General features: G+C 45.3%; 1 protein-coding gene across 4 annotated transcripts in view; it reads left to right on the forward strand.

Annotated features, from left to right (window-relative positions):
• Positions 1–1,243, forward strand: part of LOC125431617 (norrin cystine knot growth factor NDP) — a 42,024-nt gene extending 40,781 nt beyond the window's left edge. For all 4 annotated transcript variants that reach the window (XM_048494591.1, XM_048494590.1, XM_048494593.1 and 1 more), the window contains one exon: positions 422–1,243. In XM_048494591.1, the coding sequence (XP_048350548.1) occupies positions 422–649 (228 nt within the window). In that variant the 3' untranslated portion in view covers positions 650–1,243. The remainder of the gene's footprint in view (positions 1–421) is intronic.
• The last annotated feature ends 14,959 nt before the right edge of the window (positions 1,244–16,202 follow it).

The following is a 16,202-nucleotide window of genomic DNA, read 5'->3' on the forward strand; positions in this document are numbered from 1 at the left end:
ATACTGTGGTTGTCCAGCAGCAGCCACTGAGGAATTAGTTGCTTAAAGCCACAGGCAAACCTTTTGTCATTTTTGAGGGTTTTTTCAGGTTTCACATTTTTCTGCAAACCCAGGGCTCTTTTCAGGTTTGTAGAAAGATCTGTCATGCCCTTTCACAGCTCCAGCCATTTAAGTGTTGGACAATTTCACCATTAGTATATAGCAAGCAAAATGCAACTTTCTCAGTACAGAATTTTCGTTATCCTTGAACATAATGTTACGATTTGTGTGTGTGCAGTGTTGTATATAGAATAATGAGGCTTAACTTTTAAAAAGTTGATTGTTTAATATGAACGAGATATTTATTTCTTCCGGTATAAGCCTTCCGGTATGCATAGACCTTGGGGCATCTTTCATGATTTCTTTGTCCTGTACATTACAGATGGTGCTGCTGGCTCGCTGTGAGGGTCGCTGCAGTCAAACATCACGGTCTGAGCCAATGGTGTCCTTCAGTACAGTCCTGAAACAGCCTTTCCGTTCTACCTGCCATTGCTGCCGGCCCCAAACATCCAAACTGAAAGCCATGCGGTTGCGCTGCTCAGGGGGCATGAGACTCACTGCCACCTACCGTTACATTCTCTCCTGCCACTGTGAAGAGTGCAGTTCCTAGGAGCAAATGTGCCACCTCAGAACGAGTGGGAGATTCGCAAGCTCAATAGCAGTATTTACACAATTAAGGATAATGAAGTTGGATAGTAATTGAGAACTACACAGAGTGAACTGTGATGATGCCTGGGAATGCGCTAAACCTTGAAACAGACCTCAGAATGTATGCTCATGCTGCAGATGAAAGCGTTTGAGAGAGGGGCTGTTTGTCAAAAACACATTTTTCCTGGAAAGATATTTTATTCGTTTCTCTAACTGAGCAGCTCTTTTGATCCTGAATAAGAACAGAATAAAAATGCCTCCTCATTTGAGTGTCCTGACATTAAAGTAAAAAACAAAAACAAAGTAAAGACATATCAAAGATGTACAGTGGTTGGAAATATATGGTAAATGCTTTATTCTAGACGAAAAGAAGTCTCCATTGGTCTATATAGATGCTTATTGTATCATTTAAATGTACCCGTTAGTTTATACTGGCTTAGAAAAAGACTCCATGAAAGGTAAAAATGATATTTTATGTGGTTGGGCAGCCAAGCGCTGGACAATTTATTGTGATTTAGGTACAGTAACAAAATAAATGACAGCAAATGTAATGGAACTACTAATGCAGCTCCTATACTGTTGGGAAGACAATGGCTGTTTCTGCATTGCACAATTATACTGGGTTATAACCAGTATCTTACAATCTGGGTCTATTTTATTCTGGTTTCTCCCTTCGCATAGCTGCCCGTTTCTGTGAAGGAATCAAGTGAAGACTGGGAGGAAATATTCCAGTTTGTTTTGCATGAGCTCGGGTTTTTTGTATTTACACCGCAAGCATACCCCCACATCCCCAGTGTCCCATATTCTGATTGGCTGTTGTTTTGGGGCAGCAGTGGAGGAAAACGAAGCCCTCTTTTTCCAGTTCTGGATAGGGCCCAATGCAGACCTCAACACAGCAAGCGGCAACAAAAACAATGAGGCACAGCATCACATCACATTCTCACTCACGTTCTCATGTTTTTGTGGAAAACGCGAGACTCCCCTGTTACTCAAGGTGGAGACATAGTCTCTCAATATAGTGGGAAATATTAGCTTAGAGCAGACTACTTTATTAATGTTGCGAGAGGCTGGATCTTAATATCAGTGTATACGAGGTCAGCTCTTAGAAGAAAATCCACAGAGACAGATATAACGCAAATTTGACAGTCTTTATTGTAGGGATAAGGGGTTTACAATCACTTGATTCAATGCAACAAACATGCACACACAGGGTATCTAAGATTTAAATAGGTTAGAAAATAGATTTGGAATAGAAATGGGTATGGGATATATGGGTAATACAACCTGATCATGATGTGAAGAAGATCTAGGGTTCAGAGCCAAACGGCCAGCGTTTGGTTCCAGGGGGCAATGCATTGGATACTGCAACAAAGATGGAAAGTGTCAATGTTACTGAGCGATTGGCCCTTTGGAGGGTAGGATATTTATAGGGTGAAGAACTATGGGGGGGTGTCAGGACAACTTTTAGGGGATGTTACGACAACCTCTGGGAGGTGTTCAGATGCATTGTTTGAGAAATAATAGAGTGCACTGTAAAGTGGTCAGAAGTAGTTAGTTATAGAAGGGACTATCTGGGTTAAGCTAATGAGGGGAGGCATTGACATCAGGAGTCTTCTTGTGACTGGAAATGAGTATCCATTCAGCAGGGCTACTGTATCATGTTGAGGACACATTCTTCCTTGGCTGTGAAGCTGAAAATGTGCTGATATGGCAAGCAAGCTGAGAGCATGAGAACAGGAAAACAATTCCAGGAAGTTTCTTGTAGGTGGACCTGGCCATTGCCAGAGAATGGGCTCCCCATCTCTGCAATGCCAGCATCACCCTTTAGGCTGGCACATGGGCAGGGGTACCTGTGAATAAGCACTCCCCCCTCTATGCCAGGATGGTATGGTGACAACCCCCCATGATGTGCCCACTAACATTCGGCCCAAGGTGCACATCTCCCTAGCTATGTGCTCCGAGCAACCAATACATGTACAGAAAAGAAAATGGGGACATTTTTGGACTCCACTGCTGATTAACTCAGGCAAAATGGCAACCAGTCGATACCATGAGCAGAAAATGTACTTGGGGAATGTTTCGGGAAGGGCAGGCTGCAACGGTCAGCGGCTCAGCAGAGTTGAAAACTGACATGATGTCAGGTGTGGAGATGAGGAAGTGGGTGGCGGGGCAGGGCGGGGTGGGGAGATCAGGCAGCTGGGTGGGAAAATAAACTGGTTTTACTCCAGTGGTGTTTACATGGTAGCTAGTTCACCACGAAATTTTTGAAAAGTATTGCCAAATTGGCAATTTTTGAAAATCCAGGATGAGGGAAATATTGTGGGATCAAACCCGCTTTAGGACTGGGAAAACTGGGATATTTCCCTTGCTCCACCTGGAATATTTGGACCGTGCAGAAACGACCAATATTATCCCTTGTATGCCTCATCCAAAACAACCAGAAAGGGGATAGGTGGACTCATTTTCATTCATGCATAGGCACAGGTTTCAGGAAAGGGTTTTCAGAAGCTGAGTAGACATATGTATTCATCACATAAATGCAACATCAAGTGATAACATTCATGTGTGAAACAGTAATCACATTTATATTCCACAAATAGCACTTTTATACCACTTGATCATCTCAAAGAACACCTTGCTCTGGACACGTGAGTGACGTACAAGTATTTATAAACAAGCCCTTTGAAACAGCTGATGGACACAAAGGAACCCCCCCCCCCCCCCCCCGAAGAGCAGCTTTGTTGGACTGTTGCAGCAAGGTCCAGGGTTTTGACATCTGAGACCTTAACCAATTTATTGTGCTATGGGCTTTTGTAATTAACAGCCTTCAGTTATATTCAGCATTAAAGACATGGGAGTCTTAGTTTAATACATGCATCTTTACAGTCATTAATTCAAATTTTTGTTACAAAGACAGAGAATTAGAGGAACAAATGAAAAATATACATGATACAAATATAGTAAATCCCAACCCTTTACTTCACAGGGTAGCAAATCATTCTTGCATAAGTAAGATTGGACTATTACCCTTTACTGGATCTGATCCATAGGCTGTAAACTGCTGGTTGATATGGGTTTTTTTGGTTTACATAGCAATGTAAGAGCTATGCCCTCAATGACAATGTGTTCTATAGAAGAGTTGACTAGTTTTAGAATAACTTTACCTCCAAATAAACCTGAATAGATACCGCATGAGGAAATAATGTACACCCAGAATTCCTCAGCTTCCAAATCCCTTTCCTACTCACTTCTATCAAGATCTAAGAATTGCACTCGTACTATTTTAGATGGAGAAGTCTTCCTACACAGCACTAAATATGAAAAAGTAAAGATGGGAACCAGAAATGAGCAGGCAAGCAGCCCATCTGTTCTATGTCATCTAATCTGTCTGGAATAATTGCCATATATAGCAACTAGGATTTTGACAATTACATCACAGAGATTCCATTAAATGCACTGAAGGAGTCCCCAGTGTCTCTCGGGGAATGGTTGCCTGGCTAATGAAAACAACAAATGAAATGGCCGGATGAATTTGTAGCCAAGCAGTTTTATGACCTACATGCCCATAATTGTGATCATCCAGGGAACATCAAACTGTTTGCCATTGGCTCTCCATCAGTCCTAAAGAAAATGGAGAATAGTGGCAGGTGTGAGCTGCTTTGTATAGCTAAATTCATCAGCAGAAAACTGAAAAACATTAGGTCATCACATATAGATGTGTTTCATCATTTGTGCCCCAGTGAAATGATTTTGATGGACTTGGAAATGTTGTTTAACAACTGTTGAGAACATTATTTCTGTATGTCATTTACATTCTGTTTTATTTATGATATGAATATAAATGCTAAATAGGTGGCAAAATGTAAAATTTATGTGCTTTTAGTTTGTTAATGTTTTGATATAAACCCTGCACAATTGAGTATTGATGCTTCTGTTTACAGTTGAAAAAAGGCAGAGTAAGGGTGACCTCCAGCAAACAGCTCATATTTTTAATGAGCAAGTTAGTCTGCCTTCCTTTAACAAGTCTTTTTGAATGACGCCACTGGTAAATGTTTCAAACACACTATCAACTGAGGATTGTTATCACATTAGAAAATGTACCCTCTAAACCCAGGCTGTAACACTGAACTAGGCAGAAGACTTCCACAGGCTCTTTTGGGGGGCAGAGCAGGGCGGGGGCGGGATATGATTAACATTGGTTCCAGTCCAGGGCTAGGGGTGTCCAAGGATAGTACTGTTACAAGTGATCAGCAGTGTACTTTCAGGTGGGACAACACTATTAACCTGCATAAAAGGGTGGGGAGATCACTATACCCCATTTCCTCCTTCCCTTTTCATTCCAATAATAGGACTTTCAAGAAAGTAGCAAAAACCTGCTCATCTGCAGCACAAGGTATGGATTCCAACACAATGAGTGCTTGATGAATATTGGTGGGTCTTTCAACAACTGTTGCACCAAGGAATCAAACACAGAGGCTCATTGGGTTTCTAGCACAGTAGTTGAATATTGGCTTATTCCATATATATTTTCCATTCAGAACAATTAAAATGGGCATCTTTCACTTGACACATGTCCATTACACTAGGATACCACTGCAGCATTAACTATTGTGGATGTTCTCAAAATTAGTCCAATAACTGAATAACATTACCTGGGTAAATGCAGTGTCTCATTCTTCAGAATTGGTAGCCTTTCCTCCACTCTATGACATTTGGAGATATTAATGTAGAACAATAATCTTTCCAAGCTAAGAAATTTTTTAAAAAGCACAAACAAAAAGCAAGCAAATGTGCTTTTCTCCCCCTTTGATAAAAAGAGAAGCTGTAGTCTAAAAAACACTTTCATCCTACAATCTTGACAGAAAAATATTAATAGAAAGACTTAGTTCATGTTTTCATACTCCTTTTGCTATTACACTAGAATAGTCAATGCTATCAAACATTTATGTATGTATGTATGTATGTATGTATGTATGTATGTATGTATGTATGTATGTATGTATGTATGTATGTATGATTTCGATTTTTATACTGCCCTACTATCCCCGAGGGGCTCCGGGCGGTGCTTTCTGTTAAAAAAATACTGATCATGGTCTCATTATGATGTCAAAACCTCTTAGTGGCCAGTTGACTTCAATGTCATAAATGTCCTAAAGCTATTAAATGAAACTAAACACATATTCTGAAGGGAAAGTGGCACGGTATAGTCCAGTCTTGTCAGATCTCAAAAGTTAAGGAGAGTTGGTACTTGGATGGGAGACTATCTGCAGAGGAAGGTTGTGACAAACCACCTCTGCTTAACCACTTGCCTTGCAAGCCTCCTGCTGGGGTTGTGATGAATCAATTGCAACTTGACGGCACAATAACAATGAGCTCATTGCAGAATTGGATCCTCAGTTCCATCCTAAGCAGAGTAGTAAGTCCACTGAAGTCAGTGATCTTGGATGTAACTCTGCTTAGGATAACACCGTTGAATGCCTAAAGTGTATTGTTTATGTTCTTTTGTATACAGCTACATTAATTTATATATTTACTAAGTTTGAGCATATCGGAAAAAAATGGTAAAATTCAGGTTCAGTTTTTTCTGACTGTAAAATTATCGAAAAACCTGAAAAACAGGTTTGGAAACCTGAATCAGAAGGGAAAAAAATCGACTCCGTTTGAGCCTTTGGAGACTTTTGGGGGATTGTAGTTTTCTACCTGTAGGTGGTGCATATCCCAGGGAATAAAACCTTCCCTGATTATCCAAACAGCAGTGTTTGTAGATATCCTGATGAGCCCCCATTAACCACTGGTAGCTTACTTCTCCCTTTCACCACCCCCTCCAAAGGTACAAAAACTCTGCAAAGATCTATCTCCCTGCAGAAACTCATGTCAGCCATTGGCTGGGAGAGAATCTCCAGGGTGCTCTACATTTGTTGCTCTGGAAACCCTCACATAGGACATGCTGAGACCTGGGAAGGAAGAAGAAGACTACAGGTAGGGGGCCCTGCTTCAGCAACACAGTAGGGGTAGGCTTTAAGCAGCCCCCCCCCCCCCCACTAGAAAGCCCATAAGAGACACGCAGCTGAGGTAAGTAAAGTGGAAGGGTGAAAATTCTCAGCTTTGGAAAAAAAATCAAACCGATTTAAAGGGATTCCAAGTGGCTAGTTGCTGTGGAAGAGTCCCTTTAAACTTTAAATAGATGAAACATGATAACCTGAATAGCAGTTCCAGTTATTGGGTTTTTAAAGTATTCAGCTCAGGGGGTTTTGTCTGTTTTTTGTATTTGGGGCCAAATCAAACCCGAAAAAGCTAAATCAGGCTTTTAAAGGGTTTTTGTTGTTGTTGCTGATTTGGCTTTTACTGAATTGTCAAGCGTAATATTTACTTCAGTAATGCTGGAGAGCACTTGTTGCCCGATTTGCTACTTAGCATGGGAGGATCTGACTAACTAACGTCTTACCTTTCTATTTAATGGGGACTCAAAGCAGCTTACATCAATCTCCTCTCTCATTTTATCCTCATAGTAACCATGTGAGGTAGATCAGGTGGAGACTGTGACTGACCAAAGGTAAGCAAGCTTCCAAAGCAGATTAGGGAACATCCTTCCCCCTTTTCTGCAAACTCTCTGAGGTAGGAAGAAAAAAAAGAGGTGATCATGCTACTTATATTACTGTTTATCATTCTTGATTTTTCATTCCCAGAATAACCTTGAGGTAAGATGTTGTTATACTGTTTTCCACATAAGGATTTGATTCTCTCTCTCTTTCTCTCTCTCTCTCTCTCTCTCTCTTTCTCTCACCCCCACCCCCATCCACCCACAACAAAATACAAACCCCAGGGTTCCCTAAAGGTGATAACTGGTTTTACATAGAATTGTGAACATCCTAGGGGAAAAAAATTCCTGCCCCTTTAAGAGCAGCTTGCTTTTGGAAATGGGCAGCTGAAGCTTTTCATGACATTGAGGTAAATAACATCATTTGATAAATTATCTCATTGAAACTCTGTTACAGAAACAGGATATTTTTTCTCCATATTATTGGCAACTTACTATACTAATATTCAGTCACTAGACTAAGGGTTTTTCAAACTACATTTGTTATCCAAAAGGATTGCCAGAATAAGGGAAAAGTTTGTGCCTGGAACTTGCAGAGGGAATGTGGCAGATGGATAATAATCTCTGGCATCGTCCTGTTACTTGTGCTACCACCCTGAGATGAGGCGGTGTTGGACTTTGGTGGGAACCTTCATTTCACATCAATGTTGATATTAATAGCCACTGTGACCACTGCTTTCAATCAGTGCAACAGCGCTGCCTCCTTTTCTGCTGGCTCCATGAACAACTGCTCCAAGGCACAATCATTTGTAAACTTGTCCTACCATAAACTTGGCATGCCTTAAAGCCTATTTTCTGAATATTACCCCATGATCTGAATTCATGCCAAACCTGTCTGGGCATTTTGGGGAGGGGCGGGGGAAGAAAGTACCATGTAGTGTAATGTAGGGTAGTATAGTATGATGGACCATGCGACTCTATCTTTAGCTTCCTTTTTCTTTCTTCCCTTCCACATTCCAAGCCAGATTGTGTAGCCTGGCAACAGAAGATTCTTCTGTACAACATTTCTCATCAGATGCCAACTAGCTTAATGCCTGTAGTATTGGCTTAATGCTAGTGCTAATTTCAGATTGCACAGCATCAGCAACAGGATGGTTAAATCTCAGTCAGATAAATTAGTGTTTTTCTGGGAGTTGGGAATGCTTTGGAGGCCAAGCTGAGAGAGATGGGAACTCTGAGCACATAATATAACCAAGTTCCTTGCTGGTATTGTTTATTTGTAAGAAATGCAGTAAAATGTTTTATATCATGACCTGTCAAAAGGAGGTTGTGATGTCCCAGAACACAATGCTCATTTAAACGTCTAGTGAACTTTGACGACCAGGGCACAGTTCCAACAAAGCAGTGATATGCATGCATAAACTTAAGCACAAAAGTTACTTTGTTGGTGAAACTGTTTGGCATAGCTGTTTAAAGATCTATGCTCCGTGCTTAGCTGTTTTGCCAAAAACAGTCTGTATAGAAAGAATAATACAATTAGGCACATCTTGAAAATATGTATGGAGGAGTTCAAAATTAAATTTAAATGAAGATATTGATGCACGCGGGTTCTGGAAATAAGTGTGACAATACAATATGTATTGCTGAATGGATGAGTATGTTCCTTGGCCTATCATCCCCTGGACCCAAGACATGGTCAAAAGGGACATGATGCAGCAACCTTGCTGAAGCTAAACAGGTTGGCCTGGTGAGTGCCTAAATGGGAAAGCTCCAGGGATTCTTATGTAAACTGCTTGGAGTTTTATGATGGAAGAAAGGTGGGATCTGATCTTGCCATTCTAAGCAAATCTAACTCATCCAAGTCCATTGACTTCAATGGAGTTAGAAAGGAGTAACTATGAATAGGATTGCACTATGCATACAGTATGTGTTACCACTATCCTCCCTTATGGAAATGACCTATCCCAGTAGTATTGCCTCCGACTCCATTTACTTGAAGTCTTTGCACTATGGACTAGTATGTTGATATAGCCAAATTATTTCATGCTGTTTCAAGTTCTTTGTTGGCTGAAGAGACAGTGCATAGGTAAGCATCTTTTTGATGATTCCAGAGCAAATGGTCTGATAACTACAAATTTTGTCTCTTTTTCTTGAAATTGTCACCAATGAAACTGGAATATTCAAGAATAAGAAATCTGGAAACTACCTCTGACTATCATTATAAAGTGCTTTAAAATAATATAATCAGTCTAATATAATTAACAAGTAGGGGATTGGCAAGGAGATCTCATTTCCCCCCCACTTCCTGTATTTTATTTTTCTGAAAACCCCAATAGACTCTCCTATTTTTTACTTCCTTCTCACCCACCAGACAGCCTACTTTTATCTGCCTCCCGTCTTCTGCTTACTCTCATTCCATTTCCCTAGCAGTCTCTCCCCATGAAAACTCTGATCAAGTCACAGTGCCAATCACTCGGCTGGGCCAGGACCACTTGCATGATGAAGAACCTGAAAAGACTTGCAGGAGTGGGAACCTGACTTTCCCCTGTAATAGCCAGGTGGTTTCTCAGCTTCCCACCCACCCTATTACACTAAGGTGACCAGATTTTCATGTTTTAAACATGGGATACGCGCATGCGGCCGCAGGAGCGCACTGCCTTTTGGGGCGCTCCCCAGGAAGGGAAAAGGGGAGCGCCCCAGAAGGCAGTGCGGCAGCCTTCCAAAAATCAGGAGAATTAAACAACCCCACGGGACGCGGGACAAATTTGCTCAAAAGCGGGACTGTCCCGCCAAAAGCGGGACGTCTGGTCACCTTGTATTACACCTCTAGTAGCAGTGACTAAATTGATTTTGGCTATGGCATGGGTAGTGAGTGATCAGTAAGTCAAGGTTCACAAATAAATGTTTTGGATTATGTGCTCCTATTATAGAGGAAGCCTGGAGAGGCAAAATGAGAACCTGGGGGCTTTTCTGCACATATTAATGCTTCACTTGTGTGCCTATATTGCATCCTTTTTTCTTTTTCACACTTGTTTTGCTCCCTCTAGTGGTTGTTTCAATATTTCATTGCTGTATTACCACCTTATTTCCAAGCACTTTAAAAGTGCAGAGAAATATGCCAGAGATATAGCAATGAAATATTGAAGCAATCATTAGAAAGAGGAAATCATTCACAGAAAAGGGGGAATAAACCTTGATGTGGTACAGGCACAGAAGTGATGAAAGTAAGATATGCAGAAAAACCTGAGGTGATTTGTACTATGTCTACCCTACTCTTCTCCTGGTGTGATTCACACCAATACTTTCTTTTCACAACATGAAAAAGTTGATCATCTCTTTTTTTAGAGGGGATCTGTACTTAGTGATTTGGTGGATAAGACAAGGAACGCAATAAATTATTGGATAGTGCAGCAAGGAACAGCAAAAATCCAGTTTAAAATACTTACAATTCACACCCAAGTTTTACTGAATGAGCAGGCTATTTTTTGCCAGATATTGATTTTTTGGAAACTCCTCCTGAAACTCAAGAAATCCCAGTGAAGTTTAGCATGTATCATGAGATATTTCCATTAGTCCTCTCACAAGTTCCTAACCTACTACTTTCTTAAGGTGACACAGGATGCCCATTTTATTCCTTCCTCTTTAGCAACCCTTGGGCCCTACATATCTATACTATAGATATCTGAGTCCTTTTCCTTCACTGGTCAAAGGCTAACTACCGGTACCTAACTAATCTCCTGGTAGTTTTCCCTGTTTCTTTGTTGCTTCTCCAAAGCCCCATCTGAGGCAATAATAGACTTTCCCTTCACAACTCTCCCTATATCTTCACCTTTCCCTGCTTCCTTCTCTCCTGCCCACCCACCCACCCACCCACCAAGTTGCTTAAAATATGCCTCCCATTTACAGCTCTATTTATTTATTTATTACATCCCATTTATTTCTACAATGGGGGAGCAAAGCAGCTGACAATATTCTCTTCCTGTATGTGCTTGGCCCAAAGTCTCCCAGTAAGCTTCCACAGCAGTGAGGTGTTAAAACCTTGATTTTCCAAGATAATAATCTGAAACTCTAACCATTGCACTGCACTGACTATTGTGTGTTTGTGTGTGTGTGTGGGGGGAGCTGTTGTTGAACAATAAAGGGCAGTGGGCCTGCTTGAATCACACAAATTTTGTGTTGTCAAGTAAATGGTGATTCTGCCAAACCTGTCCTGATGAGTCCTCAAAGGCAACCCCCCCCGCCCCCCGGCCCCGGAAAGATCTCTGCCATCTCCCCAACTTCTACCAACAGAAACCAAGGCTTGGTGTCTGGGAATACTATTGCAGTTGCTTAGGAACAACAACTGAGAGCACTTGTTTTTTAAAGCTACAGTTACTGCTTCTATTATTTTGGAAGGTTTAACCTTAATTTTTTTTTCATATATTTCTGAAAACCTGAGGTTTTTCTAGGATTTGTAGATGGATCAACCTTGTCTGTTCATGGTTCCAGTCTCTGGATTTAAGTATCCACAGATTTGGCCATATTGAGAATTAAATATATTGATAAGCATTTGACTAAATTTCAGTTTGTCAGTATTTAAATTTCAGAAAGGTGTGTAGCATGGCTGAAAAAAATATAGTGTCTATTATACGTACTTAAATGATAAAACAAAATTAATGTTTAAAACTGTAAAGCTCTGGCTAAAGGTGAATATTACCGTGTTCTTCTGTTTCTGGCTGTGCTTCTCTTTCATTCAGACTCTGCACTTAAACATGAGGCAACATCTGATAAAGAGGAAAAACATCTGCTCAGAGGGGAAAACGGATTGTGTGCTTCTTTTGCAGAATGAAATGTACTATGCTGTGTGATTGTATGCCATGAAAGCTAGTGAAAGATTTGCAACTGAGCACAGCAAGAATGGGACAAAGTCCCAACAAAGGAAGGACAGCTTTGCTTGGCAGATATTTTTTTAAAATACAAGGGAATTATTCATAATATCCCGAAGGCACCAGAATTCATAGTAACAGCAGGAAAATTGAACATATTGCTACAATGGTGTAGAAGAAGACATTTTATAAGGACAGTTTTATTAATATCAATGACTGTATGGGCTTTTTAAAAGTATTAAGCAAAAAAAGACAACTCTGCTAGAAATACTGCCCTCCAAGCTAGGGCCAGCTTCTGATAGTGGTAGAGTTGGGGCATTTGGCCAAGCTCCAAGAATAGCACTCTTCCCCAGCATGTTGCAGACATTCTGTTTCTACATGAAATGCTCAAGCAGCTTAGAGGAAAACTATCTATTTAATCATAGAATCATAGGGTTGGAAGAGACCCCAAGGGCCATCAAGTCCAACCCCCGGCAAATTCCTACCTCTTCCAAGATCAAGGAGAACCCCATCGTAGGTGCCTTGCCTGAGGCTCTTCAAAATCTCAGAGTCAATCCTGCTCCTAGCAAACAAACATATCTTGCTTGGGGTGCCTTTCAAAAAGTGCTTCAGGTATGTCAACTCTCAGCAGTTAAGCACTCCGGTTCAGGAAAATGGTGCTGGAAATGGAGCTGAAGTCCCTTCTTCATGCACATCTAGGTCTTGATCTGAATCAGGTACCTCATGCACAAGAGTTGAAGAGAAATAAGATGCACCTGAATAACCAGGGGCAGCCATTGCTGCCGTGGTGAGCAACACAGCAAGATAAGGGGCATGCATGGCCTGGCGGCAAGCTGCAGAACTGGGTGCAATGATTGGCTCCCACCGAAAAAGGCGGGAGGAGCCTGGGTATATCTAGACGCCTTCCCCGGTCCGCTACTTCCCGGGCGTGCAAGAACCAGCAAGGCATGGTCGTGTGTTTGGCGTCTCGCGTAAGGCCTGGAAGGAGACTGGCCTTTTCTTTCCTTTCCTTTCTTAGCTGATTTTCCTTCTTCCTCTGGCCCTCCTCGCTTCTCTCGCTTCAAATTTCTTTCTTTTCACCTCTTCTGGGCCGGTCTTAGCCACCATGGGGTCGAAAAGCGGCCAAGAGTGGAGCCTGTTGCAGAGGCGCGTAAGCGGTACATCGGGCAGAGCGCGTGCTCTGGCTGAATAGGGTAACCGGGCTCAGACTCACCCGGGGACGCCGGACGCACGGTCCGGTTGTTGTGCTGTTCCGGTGCCAGCCGCGAGGGCGTCAGCGGGCTCGGGCTTGTCTCCCATCGGCAGGGTATCGCCGGTCGGTATGGGGGGACAGTCTCCCTCAGGAGGGGCCCTCCCCTCGCGGTCCTGGGGTGCCGGCCCGGCATCTTCCCCGCCGTCCAACATGTCGGGCCATATAGGCACCGGATCCTGCCTTTGGTCCGGCAACTCCATGGACACCCCACAGATTTCACAAGTCCTCGGCGGATGGCTGGATGAAGTCAGCTCCACCTCGGGGGTCGGGGGCCCTGAGCCTGACCGCTGCCGGGCGCGGCGTGTCGGTGCGGCACGGGCGGGGGCCTCGAGCGGAGCAACGGAGGAGCTGCACCTTTGGCCATCGGTTAGCGCTGGCCACATCGGTGGATGCGCCCGCCGCCCCCTCGGGGCGCTGGTGGCAGGGAGGTGAGGAAGCTGGCCGCCAGGGCGTTCGCGTTCCTCCAGGCCGGTGGTATCCCCCAGCTCTTCGCCGCCGGGTGAGCTCCACTGGAGGATGATGTCGCCGCAGGCTACTGGGGACGCGGTGCGGGGGGAGAGAGTGCCTGCTCTCCCACCGTGGCTTGCAAAGCCGCCAGGCGCTTCGGGGGCGGTAAAGCGCCATCCCCTGGCCCGCCAGCTCAAGACGCACCGCTGCAACTCACCGGGTCCCACCTGCGGGAAGCTCCGGGAGCCGGCGCTGGATGGGTATTACGCGGGACATCTTTAAGTTCCAGCGGGCGGAGGGGGAGTGGGGTTTATCGGGTGGAAGGCACACAAAAAACGGAAGGACCCGCAGCAGCAGCCGTAGCCGAATTTTAACAACCTGGCTGCAGGGTTTCACCGACTCCCTGGCCCTCATCGGGGCAGCGTGATTCCCCTGGCGGCTCGGCACCTGGCAGCCTGCTACATGGCTCATGTGCTGCGGGCTCGGGCGCTGGCTATTAAACGGCGGCTATCGCCATTTATGAGGCCATCCGGGGCAAGAACGCCTCGCGACAAGTGCCTTTTCCAAGGGGACCTCATCCACCTACCAAACCTGGATGGTCGCGGGTCCAGCCCGGCCATGGGAGGGGGGGCGGGCGATCCTCCTGTTCTTACAAAACCTCGCAGATTTCCTACCTCGGGCGGGTGGGGGGCTGGGCGGGTTGTGTTGGGAATTCAACAAAGCTGTTTGCCAGCGGCCAAAATGTAGATTTGAGCACTCTTGTTCCTTTTGTTCCCGCAGCCACAGCAGGATCAGCTGTCCCTGGCCGGGCGGACGCCCTCCCTTTCGGCAGTCTTCGTCACCCGGCGCCGGGCCCTCCGGTAATAAAGATGCCGGTGGCCAGGGCAGTGCTCCCTACCGCGCAAAACACTGGGAGATGCTCGGCCAGCTGCAGTCTCTGGCTCCTACACCCGCTCAAGTGGGGGTGCTTTTGGAGTGGCTGCAGCGTTATCCAGACAGGGGGGCTGGGCGCGGCCTGCTGGGGGATGGTGGTTCTCTTCTGGCTTCCGTGATCCCATACCAAGGCCTGGCGAGGGCTTACTGCCAGCAACCCAAAATCTGTCCGCCATCTCCCTGGAGTGGTGGCTGATAAGCTCAACAAGGAAATCCAGGCTGGCCGCATTGCTGGCCTCTTTCAGTCACCTCCCTCCTCTCCCCCAACCTCAGGGTCTCCCCAACCGGCGCCGTGGTCTAAGAGAAAGCCCCGGGGGAGTTTCGCTTAATCTAACACCTCTCCCACCCCCGGGGCGCATTCCGCGAATCATTTCTCATTGACCCAGAGGTTTGTTCGGGTCCGGTTTCACCCTGGACAAAGCCATCCTCTGCATCAGGCAGTATGGTCCGGGGGCATCCCTAGCAAAGTGTGACATTCAGTCCGGCCTCTCAGCCTCCTGCCCATTTCCCTCGTGGACTTCGAGCTGCTGGGCATCCACTTCCAAGGCAATTCTTCCGGTATGTGTGGACAAGGCCATCTCCCATAGGCTGCTCCTTTGCCTGTGCCGCCTTTGAGACTCTCTTCAGCACTTTCCTTGAATGGGCTTTCAGGCAGCGGGTGCCCTCCCGTTTGGTGACCCATTACCTTGATGATTTCTTGTTTATCGGCAGGCAGGGCACCCGGGAGTGTGAGCTGGCCCTTCAGGCTTTCCCAGGTCCTGTCACGCCGTGCTGGGGGTCCCCTTTGGCTCCCAACAAGACAGAGGGGCCCGCTACTGCCCCTGCGCCACCTGGGCATTCACCTGGACACGGCCCTAGGCATCGCTTCGCCACCTCGGGCTGACAAGCTTACAGCCCTGGCCCTGCCTCCAGTCCGCTCTCCTCCTCCGGTACGCAGGGTGCTCTTGTCCAGTCCTTACTCGGCCACCCTTGGCACCTCGCTTGCAGGGTGGTGGGTTCCCGGGTAGGGCTTTCTCAGTTCCTCGCTGGCGAGGTCCTTGTCGGGCTGCAAGTCCCCTGACCATCAACAAGCATCAGGGTCTCCCCGGGCATGAAAGAAGACCTACAGGTCTGGTTGTCCTCTGTCCCAAACCCCTGGAACGGCATCTCTCTGTGGCAATCAGCTTTGGAACCTGGCCTGGAGTTGCAGGTGCACTCTGAGGCCTCTGGGGCTTTTGGTTTCTGTGTGCCTTCCCGGCTCTGTGGGCGCAGGGCCTTTGGCCCCCAGAGTGGCACACGCAGGGCATCACCAGGGATCTCACTTTTCTGGAGCTGTTTCCCATCCTGGTGGCGGTGCACATTTGGCACAACCTCTGGCTTAACAAACGGGTGCTTTTCTGGTGCGACACCAGGCAGTGGTGCGTGTGGTAAACGGACAGTCGAGCAAATCGGGCACGGGTCATGCGCCTGGTTCGGCAATTTAGTTCTCACCTGCCTCACT

This window comes from Sphaerodactylus townsendi, linkage group LG04, assembly GCF_021028975.2.
Source record: "Sphaerodactylus townsendi isolate TG3544 linkage group LG04, MPM_Stown_v2.3, whole genome shotgun sequence".
NCBI lineage: Eukaryota > Metazoa > Chordata > Lepidosauria > Squamata > Sphaerodactylidae > Sphaerodactylus > Sphaerodactylus townsendi.